Genomic DNA, 16,515 nt, shown 5'->3' on the forward strand with positions numbered 1-16,515 from the left:
ATTTCCGTCCAAATTCATGTTATCCTCCATATTCTACTCCAAAAGAAATCATTAGGGATAGAAGTTACCTCATGTCCATATGTTCAGGATCATCGTCAATATGAAATCGGTCCTGTTGGAGGAAAATTCTATGTTAGATGTCCAGTCAACAGCTTCAAAATACTTTTCCTAATGCATTGCCAACTCGGAAATACTGAACCGAAATAGAACAATTGTGATGAAATTAGAAGCAAAAGAAGAGGGATCAACACAAATTAACAAAATTATAATTCACATTTAGAGATTCCAGTTCCAGGTATCACAACCTTAAAATTTGGATCTCCAAATTCAGAAGAATGCTGCCCATTATCTATTTCAGAAAGCATTTTCATATTGTCTCTGTGTAAAGGTCTGAAAGCACTTGTAAACTGTGAATCTCCCTGCAATGCTTCATAGTTACCAAATCCATGTTTATAAACCCCGGCAAGTAGAGCAAGGTCTGCTTCCCTGCCCCACCACTCAAAGGGAATAGTTCCATCTTTTAAATTGTCTATGGCATTATATGCTGCCTCCTGAGTTTCCTTGGATGCACACAATCTGATAACATTTCCAAGGCTATCCAGAAGTACAAGCCTCTTTAGCCACCCTGAAGCTGACTTTTCAACCCTGTCCCATGGACCAACTCGAGAGCTGACTTCTGGTCCAACCTCAATACCTAAATCCTTGGACTTTTCATATAATTTTTCTGCATATGGGCGTTCTTTCTCATCAGCATGAAGCCCACATATCCGAACAAACTCCCAACAGCAGTCTGCAATGTCCCCAAGACCATGTCGCATTTGCTTCAATATGCTGTGCATGACACTCCTAACTCTATCAGACCTTCCAAGGCCAAACATCAGCAATCCACGTCGAAGAGCTTCGCGCTCATTAGCACGCCATGACAAACGCCTTCGCAATGGAGCTTTTGAAGCACCTGTTGAGTTCTCCATAACATCAGCTGCAAGCCAAAATCCACACTAAGATGTGACACCTTCACATTTCATACCTATGGCAAACATGTCCCTATCATAGATTTGAATTCATTCCAGCAAATCTTTAGCTTGCTTCTAGAAATATCTGAGAAATTTTAAGAAAACAATGTTTCGTGTTACAAGGAATAGAACCTTACTGCTACAGTAGATAATCAAAGGACTACAATCGTGCATTCTTTCTATTTGCTCATCACACCATGTTATGAAGGCTACATGTCCAAGCATAAGGCTTGTGAGAGTGCGAAGAAAAATGTTCTATAAGACAACCAGAATGCACTACAAAAATTACAAATAGAAAGAATCATGGTAACATTGAGGTCTTCAAGATTAATACTTTCCTCTTTTTCTCGTTCTATTTAGGAGTCTTCAATTATCCAAATTTCACCAGAAGAAACTAAGTTGAATTTAGATTTTATTATAAATTCAATTTCATAAAAAGCAAAAATGTCATGCTACAAGGATTTATACCTATGAGACCTTTAGAATGAGGATTCAGGAATCTGATAGAAATATGATGAAATCAAATTGCATTATGGTTTTGTGAAAAAGGCTTTGCAATGAGATTTTTCTAGAGCTGTAGAGTTGCTTCATCTTCGTGGAGAAGGATCTCACTGATATATGCAACTCTCTTGGTTGGGCCAATCATCTGTAGGGGGCTGATTTCGGAAGCATTACAACCGGACAGCAACATGGAAGAGAAAGTTGGAGGGAGTATCCAATTAGCATGAATCACAGTTTTTGGAGGCAAAGGTACAAAGCAATCTTTAATGATGAATTAATCATCACTTAAGGAGTTCACAGGATCTAAAGCAGAGCTAGGTATCTGAAATTAATATTACATATATTGACAGTATTGTGATATATAGCAAGATTTCCCCCAAGCCAATATTACCAGCACAAAGTATTGCCATATGATATTTTCTTCTGATGAAAATAACACAATATTTTGGGTATATATTGCAAATCAAAAGAAAATATCGCCCTGTTGACAAATGATGCTTTACAACCTGAATTTTGGTCTTTTAACTCTTGTTTTGTAAAAACAGAGATAGGAGATTGAGCTCTAAAGATTTTGTCACTTGCTGATAATATTAAATTCCTGAGGTAAAAGTTGAAATTCTCCATTATCTTTTTTTGTAAAGCTGGCATTATCCTTTATCCTTCCTTTTGAGATCCTCATTTAACTTAATTTTCTATCCTTTCACTTAAATTTTTAAGATTAACATTTATTGTTTCAGGATCTTAAGAGTGGTTCCAACCTCATTGGACCTCATATTGGGAAAGTAGAATTTCATATCCCTTCAGTTTTCAGGATTGGCAAGATTGCAGTCTTTCCACTGGACTATCATGTACAAGGGTATCTGATTAATGTTTAATCAATAGCACCAAGCCCTCTACATATCACAATGTCGTTGGTACCAATTATTGAGCTCCTCTGTCATGATCATAGTAAATACTAAATATGTACCCTTCATGTTAGTTTTTGTAGCATCAGATGGTGTTCTAGTCTCGACAGTTGTCAAAGAGGCTAAGAAACACTAGGACTCTATAACAGAGAAAAGGTTTAAGGAAAATCCACCTAGAAATGTCTTAATTAAGTTAATTAATCAATAATTAAATTTTTCCTAAGTCTAACTTAGGAAAACTGATTAATTAACAGGAATTAATTGAGGAATGTGAGATTTCTCTAGAAACGCACACGGATCGACTAGGAAATAATCTCAGCGATTGATTAAGTTTTAATCTTGGTCGTTGGAGTCCCACAGTGAGATTATAAAAAGAAGTCGAAGGGTAGATGGAAGACACTTGAGATCGATTTCCTTGGGCAGTTCAACTTTCCAGAAAGCAGTTGCTAGAAGAGTTTGAGCCAAAGAAGGGAAGCAAAGACAGAGAGGGGCAGCGATAGTGAGTCCGGAGGAAGTTTTCCAGATCCGGAGAGTAGCGTGCAAAGAGGCAGAGATAGCCACATAGAGGTTGACACAGGGGTTGCGCATAAGTCTCTAGAGGACAATTTGATTTTGCTGAAAAGAAGCTCATTTTCAGTTACAAAGGCCAGGAAGATTTTCCAGAGTGTCGGAAAGATAGTTTCTCAGTCAGCAGCAGACAGGACGGCTTGAGGAGCAATTGTTGCAAGTAGTGTGTTTTCCAGTTCTACGCTAGGGTGATGCAGGGTCTCTGCACCGGCCAGTTTGGATGGCTCACTTGGAGCTGGCAATCAAAGTCCGGATTGCCTGTAGGGTGAGGAAAAGTCCTCATAATATTTTTGCCAGTATTTTTCTTTGTAGGATTGCCAGATTTCGACATCTAGTTGTACTCAAAATTTTCTCACTACCGTTTAATAATAAAAACCCTCAGCTGCTACAACCAGTTTTCCCGCATTGGGTTTTTCCGGGGACTTTTGTCCAAAAATAACGGTGCTATATTCTTGTGTCTCAGTGTGCCAGTATTTTCTCAGTTTCTAGCTTATCTTCTGCAGAATTTTTATTTGTGAAGATTACAGTGTGATTAATTCGTTGTTTCCATAGCAATAAATTGAATAGTTAATTTATCAGTCATAGGAATTAATTCCAGTTGTTGCAATAGAATTTCAGTAGTGAAATTTTCACACTTCACTCAAGCAAAATTATTGATTAGGCATGTTAAGCTTTTTCTACTTTATTTTAATTCTTGGATTAAGGAGTTTCTTCCAAAATTCGAGGGTGTCAACTAATGTCACTGAAGAGCTAGAAGAGGGACAGAGGGTGCTACTAATGATGAGGATCCAAATATAGGTGACGATTCTGATGATATAGTTATGTTCTGTTACCTGTAGCATGATGTTTTTTGGACTCGGCCGTTTAGGCCCTCAATGTCTACGTATTTGCTTTCCAATATGCATCGGAAATCACACTCGATGTCATTTTGCTATAATTTCCCTTAATATTTACATGCTATATTGCATATTGATGTCTAAAGGTTTTGGATTTATATATATATTATTAAATTTTGCATATTTTATGTATTTTCTAGTAGACCAGTGCACAAATCAGATTCATAGGCTAGTTCCCATCCTGGTTCTGGCTCTGATAACTTTGCTCATGATGATGAATCATGAGATACATTTATTAATTTTTTTATGTGATTTTGTATCCGCCTTTCAGGGCTTACGACTTGGGACAGATATCAGAGAATTCAGTACCAATGTGTGAACTAACACTTAATGGCATCCTATACATCTTAGGTATCAATTTTATTTTCATGTTTAGTGGCAACGTATTTGTTTGATGTTGTTGCTGCTTTACATGTTTGAAAAAATGAATATTTGTGTATTTTTTAAATTTGCAAATATTTTCCCCCATAGTAAAGAAGTTATGTTACAGACCCTTGGCGATATATTAGCTGACACAATAGATGTACCATTCGTTTGAGCGTTATCTAGATTCTAGAATGGGGATCTACAGGAAAGATACAGATTCTCTTGCATCCAGTGCTAAATCAGAAATGGCACCTCTACTCACCTATGTCGGGAGATGGGACCAACTTTACTGCCACCTATGCAATCAATGATACTTCGATGTAACCATATTGTTATCTAATGAAATATAAGATGCACAATTCAAAAAAAATACAATTGCTTTGCAACAAATTTTCATAGATGATTACGAACCTAAAGGGTTACTGTACAAGCATGATTTTCGTCATTAAAAGCCCTAGCCTGCATCATGATCTAAATATAAATCAAGAGAGATGGAAAATGAAGACATGACAGAAGCAATGTGACAAACAAGGTTCACACACACACGAATATTGAGAATGTCTGAAATATAAAGAAATCCATGTAGAAACTATATAAAATGTATATAAGAATTTGATAATAGAAAATGTGATTGATGATTGATTGTGTCGAAGAATCTAGGGCAGATTGAATTAATGAGATTCTTCTTGTACGATAACTATTTGTGAAGTATTGGACTTTTGCGTATAGTGTGTCTTCTTTAGTTCATTATATAGTTACCAAAAACAAAGAGAAAAGAACACAAAATGTTGGCATTCTGCCCGCACAAAACTCTTCTTATAAAGATTCCAATTGATGAACACCAAGACTATGACCCTTGACTGACTGAGCCACTCCAAGACCAAGACACCAATCCTTTTCTTGCATTGCTGTGATCGTCATCATTACTGCACTTTTTCCAAGATCATCATTGTGTCTACACCACCGAGATCTTGACTGTTGTTGCATCTCAAGACAGAGTATCACTGTAGGATTACTTAGATCCTTTTCATAACAATGATTACTATGATCCTTCTTCTTACTTTTATTGAGACTATGACTGTGCTCTTCTGGCATTGAGATCATACTTACCAATGCATCAGAATTGTCATCACTGTATACCTATTTCAGAACGGTATGGTTCTCTCGATCGTATATACACCAAGACCTGATTGTGTTTGAATATTGAACATATATCTCACAGTGATTGTGATGGTGTTGAATGTTGTAATTATTAAAGACCGAGACAGTGATTGTGTTACCGAGATAGCGTTTGCATGGAGACAATGTAGGGATACCGAGACAGAGTGTTTTTCCTCCACTGAGACAGAGTACCGATATTACAGTGTAATCATATATCTATTAAGAGCATGTGCCACTATAATAATGATCCAAGTGGATGTCGGTGGCCACCCACCTATCCCACTTGGACCCCCATAACTATCTCTTTCAGTTTTTCAATTTTTCAGTTTTTCGGGTCCTGAACTTCCGGAGCCGTTTTGAGGCCCTAAACAACATTTTTTGGGAAAACCACTCAAAAGTTGTAGTCCTCGGATAGATCTTTCTAACGAGGTATTGTGCATGTCAAACGGAGATCGTATGCCAAAGTTATGACCCCGAAAAGTTGATGTACCAATTTACCCAAACAGGGCCCATAGCTTGGTGCTTCATCTCTTAGGGTTAGGTTTTTGGATGTTTAGGGTTTTCCATTGTTTCTCAACAATAAATAGGCCTTCGAGCCTCATTGTAACACAGTTCAGAGGCATGTAGCCACCACATCTCTTCTCAGATATAAGCTACCATTGCCCTAGCTAGTTTGTTTCCGTTTCTGTTTGTAAGCATATTTCAATATTTTACATTAATGAAATGAAGTATTAGTTCTGTTGCATCTCTGTATTTATGGTTATCTTTGTAATTTGTTGCGTTCCTGCATAAATCCGGATCAGTGGTATCAGAGCGGTTTGCTTTTTCTCTGTTTTTCTTTGCATGTCCCCAACGAGGTCAGGATATAAGGAGTTAGGACTTGAATTGGTCGAACCTTTGCAATACCAGCCTTGCAAATCCCGACGGCCTCCCATGGCGAATGAAAAGAAAGACGAGGGGGCAGGAGATCCTATCAAAATCTTGCTTGAAGAAGCCCTCGAGCAACAAAGGAACGCGATGATGAAAAAGCTACCCAGGGGCAACGCATCTGCTTCCAACAGCTACTTTGGAAATGCCACACCCTTTAAGGTACAAGTTAACTTTGAAATCCCCATATTCGAGGGTCAGATAGATGCAAATGCCATAGATAAATGGTTAAATCTGCTAGAAGGGTATTTTTTTGTTCATGATTTTTCCGGCCGAGAAAAGATCACTTTTGCACTTCTCAAAGCAGCCCCCCACGTCAAAGACTGGTGGGAAACCTACTGCGAGCAAAAGGATGAAAGTACAGCCTCACTGTTTTCACCCGCACCCACTTGGAATTCATTCTGGGATAACATCAAGGAGCAGTACTACCCTATCAAAAGCTATGAGGATAAATACATAAAGTGGACCACTCTACGACAAGTAAGGGACGAAGATGTGTCGGAGTTTACCAACATTTTTCATACCCTTCGCACAAAGTTGGGTATCAAAGATTCTAAGCGCCATTTGGTACTCAAATACCGCAGCTGCCTACACAAGTACATCCAGGACGAGATGGAGTTTCTGGACATCTCCTTGCTCGGCACGACATACTGATACGCTATCAAGATGGAGCAGAAGTTTAAACAGATGAAGCGAGACTTTGGATCCGTGAATCCGAAGCAAGGGAAACGCTTGCCCAAACCGTAGAACCAAGGATAAAGCCAAGACAACTCGTCGAAGCCGCAAGAAAAGAACAACACCATGAAGTCAAAGGACAAAGGAAAGTGGTGCGAGTTCCATAAGAGCCCCACTCACAACAAAAGTGAGTGTCACACCAAGCAGTCGTTAGTGGCCGAGTTGAAGGCTTCAGAATCATATGCATGTTGCGACCCTAAGTCAAAACCTGACAAGAGGAATGACAAAGGTAAGCAGATCATTGACGCGGAGCCCAGCGCCACTGTTGCCACCGCCAAGATCAAGAAGAATGAGCCCGAAGATCCAGAGGAGGGGGAGGGTCTTTTCCACTCACAGATGTGGGTGAAGGGTTCGCTGCTGCAATTCATTATTGACGGTGAGAACCAAAAGAACCTCATTTCAGCAGAGGTCATGAAGCGTTGAGCCTACCGACTACACCACACCCGCAGTTGTACAGTATCGGGTGGCTTCACCAAGGACGAGATCTCCAAGTCCGCCAATAGTGTCGCCTTCCCTACAGCATCAATCCCTTCACAGATGAGGTATTGTGTGATGTTGCACCTCTGGATGTTTGTGATGTATTATTAGGCCAACCATACTTGTGGAAGCGACATGTTGTGTATGATTCAAGGCCTCGCGCTGTTATTATTCCTTTGGGTAATTCATTATACAGGATACCAGAGGTAGCCCCACCTACCGCCACCTCTTTGATCTCTGCTAAGAAATCCAGTAAGATCATCTCCCAGACTAGGAATTTTATTTTCTTTCTGGTTCGCTCTCAAAGCAAGCGGAAGATCGTAGCCACATCCATGGCCCCCAGGAAGGGTTCCTCCACGCAGCAGAAGCAATTGGATACGGTCATGAAAGAAGACATGAACATCTTCTCCTCACCCACAGGGGTACCGTTGCACTGCCAGGTCCAGCATTCATTCGATCTGACTCCCGGAGCACCTCTACCCAACAGGCCGATATATCGTCGCTTAATTTTGGAAAATGCCAAGTACAAGCAGCGACATGATCAACATCAGGCGCCACACAAGTTTCGAGTGGGCGACAAAGTCTAGTTGCATCTGCAGAAAGAACGCCTTACAAGAGCCCATCGGAAACTCAGACCACTCCGATATGGTCCTTACACCATTACCAAGGTTGTGGGAAACAATGCTTTGGAGCACAGCATTCCCCCATTCCTTGGCTTGCACCGAGTGTTCAATGTGGACCGCCCTCAACCATGCTTCCCACCATTACTAGATACATTAGAGATTGCAGAACAGCTCACCAAAGACCAAGTTCAGCAGAAGTTTTCCCATCTCATGGAGGCACTCAACGCAATGGGGACCATTGCTTCCTAAGGGGGGAGGAATGATCCAGGTGGATGTTGGTGGCCACCCACCTATCCCACTTGGACCGCCACAACTATCTCTTTCAGTTTTTCAATTTCCTTAATTGTAGCACAATTTACTATTTTTCGCAGTTTTTCGGGTCCTCAACTTCCGAAGTAGTTTTGAGGCCCTAAACGACGTTTTTTGGGAAAACCAGGAGCAACATCCTCTGATAGATCTTTCTAACGAGGTATTTGCGCATTAAACGAAGATCGTATGCCAAAGTTACGACTCCGGCAAGTTGATGTACCAATTTACCCAAACGGGGCCCATAGTTTGGCGCTTCATCTCCTAGGGTTAGGTTTTTGGATGTTTAGGGTTTTCCATTGTTTCAACAATAAATAGGCCTTCGAGCCTCATTGTAACACAGTTCAGAGGCATGTAGCCACCACATCTCTTCTCAAAGATAAGCTACCATCGCCCTAGCTAGTTTATTTCCATTTCTGTTTATAAGCATATTTCAGTATTTTACATTAATGAAATGAAGTATTAGTTCTGCTGCATCTCTGTATTTATAGTTATCTGTGTAACTTGTTGCGTTCTTGCATACATCCGGATCAATGGTATCAGAGCGGTCTGCTTTTTCTCTGTTTTTCTTTGCATGTCCCCAACGAGGTCGGGATATAAGGAGTTAGGGCTTGAATTGGCCGAACCTTTGCAAGACCAGCCTCATAAATCCCGATGGCCTCCCATTGCAGATGAAAAGAAAGACGAGGGGGCAAGAGATCCTATCAAAAACTTGCTCGAAGAAGCCCTCGAGCGACACAGGAACGTGAAAATGGAAAACTTTGCCCAGATCCTTCAGCAGCTACCCAGGGGCGACGCATCTGCTTCCAACAGCTACTCTGGAAATGCCACACCATTTAAGGTACAAGTTAACTTTGAAATCCCCATATTCAAGGGTCAGAGAGATGCAGATGTTGTAGATAAATGGTTAAATATGCTAGAAGGGTATTTTTCTGTTCATGATTTTTCCGACTAGGAAAAGATCACTTTTGCACTTCTCAAAGCAGCCCCCCACGCCAAGGACTGGTGGGAAACCTACTTCGAGCAGAAGTATGAAAGTACAGCCTCACTTTTTTTCAGCCGCACCCACTTGGAATTCATTCCGGGATGCCATCAAGGAGCAGTACTACCCTGTCAGAAGCTATGAGGATAAATACATAAAGTGGACCACGCTGCGGCAAGGAAGGGACCAAGACGTGTCAGAGTTTACCAACATTTTTCATACCCTTCACACAAAGTTGGGTATCAAGGATTCTGAGCGGATTTTGGTACTCAAATACCGTCGCTGCCTACACAGGTACATCCCAGACGAGATGGAGTTTCTGGACATCTCCTCGCTCGACACAGCATACCGATACGCTACCAAGATCGAGCAAAAGTTTAAACAGAAGAAGCGAAACTTTGGATCCACGAATCCAAAGCAAGGGAAAGGCTTGCCCAAACCACAGAACCAAGGACAAAGTCAAGACGGTGTGACCCAAGATAACCCGTCGAAGCCGCAAGAAAAGAACACCACCACGAAGTCAAATAAGGACACAGGGAAGTGGTGTGAGTTCCATAAGAGCCCCACTCACAGCACAAGTGAGTGTCGAACCAAGCAGTCGCTGGTGGGCGAGTTGAAGGCTTCAGAATCAGATGCATGTTGCGACCCTGAGTCAGAACCCGACAAGAGGAATGACAAAGGGAAGCAGATCATTGACACGGAGCCCAGCGCCACTGTTGCCACTGCCAAGATCCAGAAGAATGAGCCCGAAGATCTAGAGGAGGGGGAGAGTCTTTTCCACTCACAGATGTGGGTGAAGGGTTCACCGCTGCAATTCATTGTTGACAGTTGGATCCAAAAGAACCTCATTTCAGCAGAGGTCGTGAAGCGTTGAGCCTACCAACTACACCACACCCGCAGCCGTACAGTATCGGGTGGCTTCACCAAGGACGAGATCTCTGAGTCCGCCAATAGTGTCGCCTTCCCTACAGCATCAAGCCCTTCACAAATGAGGTATTGTGTGATGTTGCACCTTTGGATGTTTGTGATGTATTATTAGGCCAACCATACTTGTGAAAGCGACATGCTGTGTATGAGTCAAGGCTTCTTGCTGTTATTATTTCTTTGGGTAATTCATTATACAGGATACCAAAGGTAGCCCCACCTACTGCCACCTCTTTGATCTCTGCTAAGAAATGCAATAAGATCATCTCCCAGACTAGGAAATTTATTTTCTTTCTGGCTCGCTCTCAAAGCAAGGGGAAGAACGTAGCCACATCCATGGCCCCCAGGAAAGGTTCCTCCACGCAGCAGAAGCAGTTGGATACGGTCATGAAAGAAGACAGGAACATCTTCTCCTCACCCACAGGAACATCTTCTCCTCACCCACAGGGGTACCGTTGCACTGTCAGGTCCAGCATTCATTCGATCCGACTCCCGGAGCAACTCTACCCAACGAGCCGATATATCGTCACTCAATTCTGGAAAATGCCAAGTACAAGCAGCGACATGATCAACATCGGTCGCCACACAAGTTTCGCATGGGCGACAAAGTCTAGTTGCATCTGCAGAAAGAACGCCTTACAAGAGCCCATCGAAAGCTCAGACCACTACGATATGGTCCTTACACCATTACCAAGGTTGTGGGAAACAATGGTTTGGAGCACAGCATTCCCCCATTCCTTGGCTTGCACCGAGTGTTCAATGTGGACCACCCTCGACCATGCTTCCCACCATTACTAGACACATCAGAGATTGCAAAACAGCTCACCAAAGACCAAGTTCAGCAGAAGTTTTCCCATCTCATGGAGGCACACAACGCAATGGCAACCATTGCTTCCTAAGGGGGAGCAATGATCCAGGTGGGATGTTGGTGGCCACCCACCTATCCCACTTGGACCCCCACAACTGTCTCTTTTAGTTTTTCGGTTTCCTTAATTGTAGCACAATTTACTATTTTGGTAGTTTTTCGGGTCTTTCGGAGCCGTTTTGAGGCCTTAAACAACGTTTTTGGGGAAAATCGGGAGCAACATGAGTTGTGGACCGATGTTGATCACTCAAAAGTTGTAGTCCTCGGATAGATCTTTCTAACGAGGTATTGTGCGCGTCAAACAGAGAAAGTATGCCAAAGTTACGACCTCGAGAAGTTGATGTACCAATTTACCCAAACGGGGCCCATAGTTTGGCGCTTCATCTCCTACGGTTAGGTTTTTGGATGTTTAGCGTTTTCCATTGTTTCTCAACAACAAATAATCCATCGAGCCTCATTGTAACACAATTCACAAGCATGTAGCCGCCACATCTCTTCTCAGAGATAAGCTACCATCGCCCTAGCTAGTTTATTTCCATTTCTGTTTGTAAGCATATTTCAGTATTTTACATTAATGAAATGAAGTATTAGTTCTGATGCATCTCTGTATTTATGCTTCTATGTAATTTGTTGTGTTCCTGCATAAATCCGGATCAATGGTATCAGAGCGGTCTGTTTTTTCTCTGTTTTTCTTTGCATATCCCCAACAAGGTCGGGATATAAGGAGTTAGGGCTTCAACTGGTCGAACCTTTGCAAAACCAGCCTCGCAAATCCCGACGGCCTCCCATGGTGGATGAAAAGAAAAACGAGGAGGCAAGAGATCCTATCAAAATCTTGCACGAAGAAGCCCTCGAGCGATAAAAAAACGCGATGATGGAAAACTTTAACCAGATCCTTCAGCGACTACCCAGGGGCGATGCATCTGCTTCCAATAGCTACTCTGAAAACGCCACACCCTTTAAGGTACAAGTTAACTTTGAAATCCCCATATTAAAGGGTCGGATGATGCAAATGTCGTAGATAAATGGTTAAATCTGCTAAAAGGGTATTTTTATGTTCATGATTTTTTCAGCCGAGAAAATATCACTTTTGCACTTCTCAAAGCACCCCCCCACGTCAAGGACTGGTGGGAAACCTACTGTGAGCAGAAGGATGAAATTACGGCCTCACTGTTTTCAGCCGCACCCACTTGGAATTCATTCCGGGATGCCATCAAAGAGCAGTACTACCCTGTCAGAAGCTATGAGGATAAATACATAAAGTGGACCACGCTGCAGCAAGGAAAAGGACCAAGAAGTGTCGGAGTTTACCAACATTTTTCATACCCTTCGCACAAAGTTGGGTATCAAGGATTCTGAGCGGCATTTCGTACTCAAATACCGTGACTGCCTACACAGGTACATCCAGGACGAGATGCAGTTGTTGAGTTGAGGCTTCTGTGATCCATATTAACTTTCTGAGAAATTTTTCAGCGTACATCACAACAAATTTTATTTGTCGACACGTTTCGAACCAACTAGTTTGGTTCATCGTCGGGACAAGCTGAATGAGCAGATCAGGCATTGCATGTTAAATAAATAGAGCAGAAACTCCAACGGCTATATTGACAACGGCTAGATTTGACTGATTAGTTAGGACCGGATTAGGGTTGTAACCAATATTTCATCAAAAAGGAACCTTGGTTAGTTAAATGGACCATTTTTAACCATCTATAATTATAAATAAATATTAAAAAATAAATTATAACCAAAGCTAATATATATTAATAGTTAGTTATTATAAAAATTATTAAAAATATAAAAGTACCTAATTATTAAATTCAAACATAAGTCAAAGGGGGCTGATCCACACATAAATAAATAAATATTAAATTAATTATAAACTAAATTAATATTAAATGATAGTTATTTAAGTTCAACAAATATATATATAAATAATAGGGTAATTTAAGGTTATGATAAATGAGTAATTTGATGATATTATAAATATATATATAAATAGATTAATCTACATTAATAGTACGAAATCCAAGTTATGAAATCTAAATATTAGAGTAGTAAGTAATAAAAGTCACAAACATTATGGTAATAAAAAAGCGAGATGGAGTTCCTGGACATCTCCTCGCTTGGCACAGCATACCGATACGCTGTCAAGATCGAGCAAAAGTTTAAACAGAAGAAGCGAGACTTTGGATCCGCGAATCCGAAGCAAGGGAAAGGCTTCCCCAAACCGCAGAACCAAGGACAAAGCCAAGATGGTGTGACCCAAGACAACCCGTCGAAGCCGCAAGAAAATAACAACACCACGAAGTCAAAGAAGGACACAGGAAAGTGGTGTGAGTTCCATAAGAGCCCCACTCACAACACAAGTGAGTGTCGGACCAAGTAGTCGTTGGTGGCCGAGTTGAAGGCTTCAGAATCAGATGCATGTTCCGACCCTAAGTCAAAACCTGACAAGAGGAATGACAAAGGGAAGCAGATCATTGACGCGGAGCCCAGTGCCACTGTTGCCACCGCCAAGATCCAGAAGAATGAGCCCGAAGATCCAGAGGAGGGGGAGCGTCTTTTCCACTCACAGATGTGGGTGAAGGGTTCGCCGCTGCAATTCATTATTGACGGTGGGAACCAAAAGAACCTCATTTCAGCAGAGGTCATGAAGCGTTGAGCCTACCGACTACACCACACCCGCCGCTGTACAGTATCGGGTGGCTTCACCAAGGACGAGATCTCCGAGTCTGCCAACAGTGTTGCCTTCCCTACAGCGTCAAGCCCTTCACAGATGAGGTATTGTGTAATGTTGCACCTCTGGATGTTTGTGATGTATTATTAGGCCAACCATACTTGTGGAAGCGACGTGTTGTGTATGAGTCAAGGCCTCGCGCTGTTATTATTTCTTTGGGTAATTCATTATACAGGATACTAGAAGTAGCCCAACCTACCGCCACCTCTTTAATCTCTGCTAAGAAATGCAATAAGATCATCTCCCAGACTAGGAAATTTATTTTTCTTTCTGGTTTGCTCTCCAAGCAAGGGGAAGATCGTAGCCACATCCATGGCCCGCAGGAAGGGTTCCTCCATGCAGCAAAACCAGTTGGATACGATCATGAAAGAAGACAGGAACATCTTCTCCTCACCCACAGGGGTACCATTGCACTGTCAGGTCCAGCATTCGTTCAATCTGACTCCTGGAGCACCTCTACCCAACAGGCCGATATATCGTGGCTCAATTCTAGAAAATGCCAAGTACAAGCAGTGACATGATCAACATCGAACGCCACACAAGTTTCGAGTGGGCGACAAAGTCTGGTTGCATCTGCAGAAAGAACGCCTTACAAGAGCCCATCAGAAGCTCAGACCACTTCGATATGGTCCTTACACCATTACCAAGGTTGTGGGAAACAATGCTTTGGAGCACAGCATTCCCCCATTCCTTGGCTTGCACCGAGTGTTCAATGTGGACCGCCCTCGACCATGCTTCCCACCATTACTAGACACATCAAAGATTGCAGAACAACTCACCAAAGACCAAGTTCAGCAGAAGTTTTCCCATCTCATGGAGGCACTCAACGCAATGGGGACCATTGCTTCCTAAGGGGGGAGGAATGATCCAAGTGGGATGTTGGTAGCCACCCACCTATCCCACTTGGACTCCCACAATTGTCTCTTTCAGTTTTTTAGTTTCCTTAATTGTAGCACAATTTACTATTTTTGGCGTTTTTCGAGTCCTAAACTTCTGGAGTCGTTTTGAGGCCCTAAACGACATTTTTTGGGAAAACCGGGAGCAACATGGGTCGCTGACCGATGTTGTTCACTCAAAAGCTAAGTTGCACGAAACAGGGAAACGGGTACGAGTTTCCGAAACGGGAAGCGATACGAAACGCGACCTCCCCAAATTTTGGAAACGAGGAAACGCGAATATATATATATATATATATTGAAAATATTTAAATATATATATATATATATATATGTGCAATCATAAAGCATAAATGATACATTATAATTTATTACACTTAAACATTAAGATTTAATTTACATCACATTTACTCATGAATGATCACATAATTAAAATAAAAAATCGGAGTATGCAAAAGCAACGTTTATTATATATCCAAATCTCAAAATCAGCCTTTATTTATATTAATATATGAGGCTGCAAGTACAATAAAGACTATAAGGTTGCAAGAGAGAAATCCAAATCAGGATTTTCTGCATCCACATCCCATTCTTTAGAAGGACCACTGTTGTATTGGGAGTCTCCTCCTACATAGTCGAACGACCTTAGTGCTCTTGATTAAATACACGTTTCATACCCTAGTACCCTACATGATCTTGATTATTGGGAGTTTCCCCTGCATAGAGGGCTTGATTCTCTTGATTAAATACAAGTTCCATACCTTAGTACATGATAAAATCCAATGGAAACATTGCAATCCCCCCAATCCTGAAATCCTGAAAAACAAATAAGTCTGCTGGATTTTGAGTGAGATCTAAAATTCTACTTTCTCCATATGAAATCCAATGAGGGTGAAACCACTCTCAAACATCCTGAGTCATTTCATGGTAATGTTAAAAATTTAAGTAAAAGGATGAAAATGAAAAATAAAAGAGAATATCACTTTTACTTTAAGAATTTAACATTACCATGAACTGCATATCAACACTACGGTAAAAATTCACTTTTATAACTTTAGACACACATCTAGAAGTCACTAACATACCCTAAAAGTAAATTAAGAAACAAGTTAAAATTATTTAAAAAAAAAAACACAAGTTAATGAGGAAACGTGGGTCGTACGGCCCTGAAATGCGTTTCCGGCCGTACTGGCCACGTTTCCGTTTCGGGAAACATGGCAGTACGGCCAGAAACGCGTTTCACGGCCGTACCAAACGCGTTTCCACGTTTCGTACCCGTTTCCATACGGAAACGGACCTCTATGCCACGTTTCCTGCAACATAGCTCAAAAGTTGTAGTCCTCCAATAGATCTTTCTAACAAAGTATTGTGCGTGTCAAATGGAGATCGTATGCCAAAGTTACAACCCGGGGAAGTTGATGTACCAATTTACCCAAACGAGGCCCATAGTTTGGCGCTTCATCTCCTAGGGTTAGGTTTTTGGATGTTTAGGGGTTTCCATTGTTTCTCAACAATAAATAGGCCTTCAAGCCTCATTGTAACACAGTTCACAGGGATGTAGCTGCCACATCTCTTCTCAGAGATGAGCTACCATCACCCTAGCTAGTTTATATCCATTTCTGTTTGTAAGC

General features: G+C 41.5%; 1 protein-coding gene across 2 annotated transcripts in view; it reads right to left on the reverse strand.

Annotated features, from left to right (window-relative positions):
* The window catches only part of LOC149228258 (uncharacterized), a 203,153-nt gene that overhangs the window by 159,315 nt on the left and 27,323 nt on the right, over positions 1 to 16,515 (reverse strand). Inside the window, exons 4-5 of one of the 2 annotated variants that reach the window (XM_089378126.1) lie at positions 306 to 955; positions 69 to 112 (exon numbers count right to left, since the gene is read on the reverse strand). In XM_089378126.1, coding sequence (XP_089234252.1) covers positions 69 to 112; positions 306 to 955 — 694 coding nt within the window. Of the gene's footprint in view, positions 1 to 68; positions 113 to 305; positions 980 to 16,515 lie in introns of both variants that reach the window. The other variant, XM_089378125.1, reaches the window with a different exon arrangement.

Source organism: Pinus tabuliformis, chromosome J, assembly GCF_031772625.1.
Source record: "Pinus tabuliformis cultivar Carrire ecotype Pingquan chromosome J, CPIR1, whole genome shotgun sequence".
Classification (NCBI taxonomy): domain Eukaryota; kingdom Viridiplantae; phylum Streptophyta; class Pinopsida; order Pinales; family Pinaceae; genus Pinus; species Pinus tabuliformis.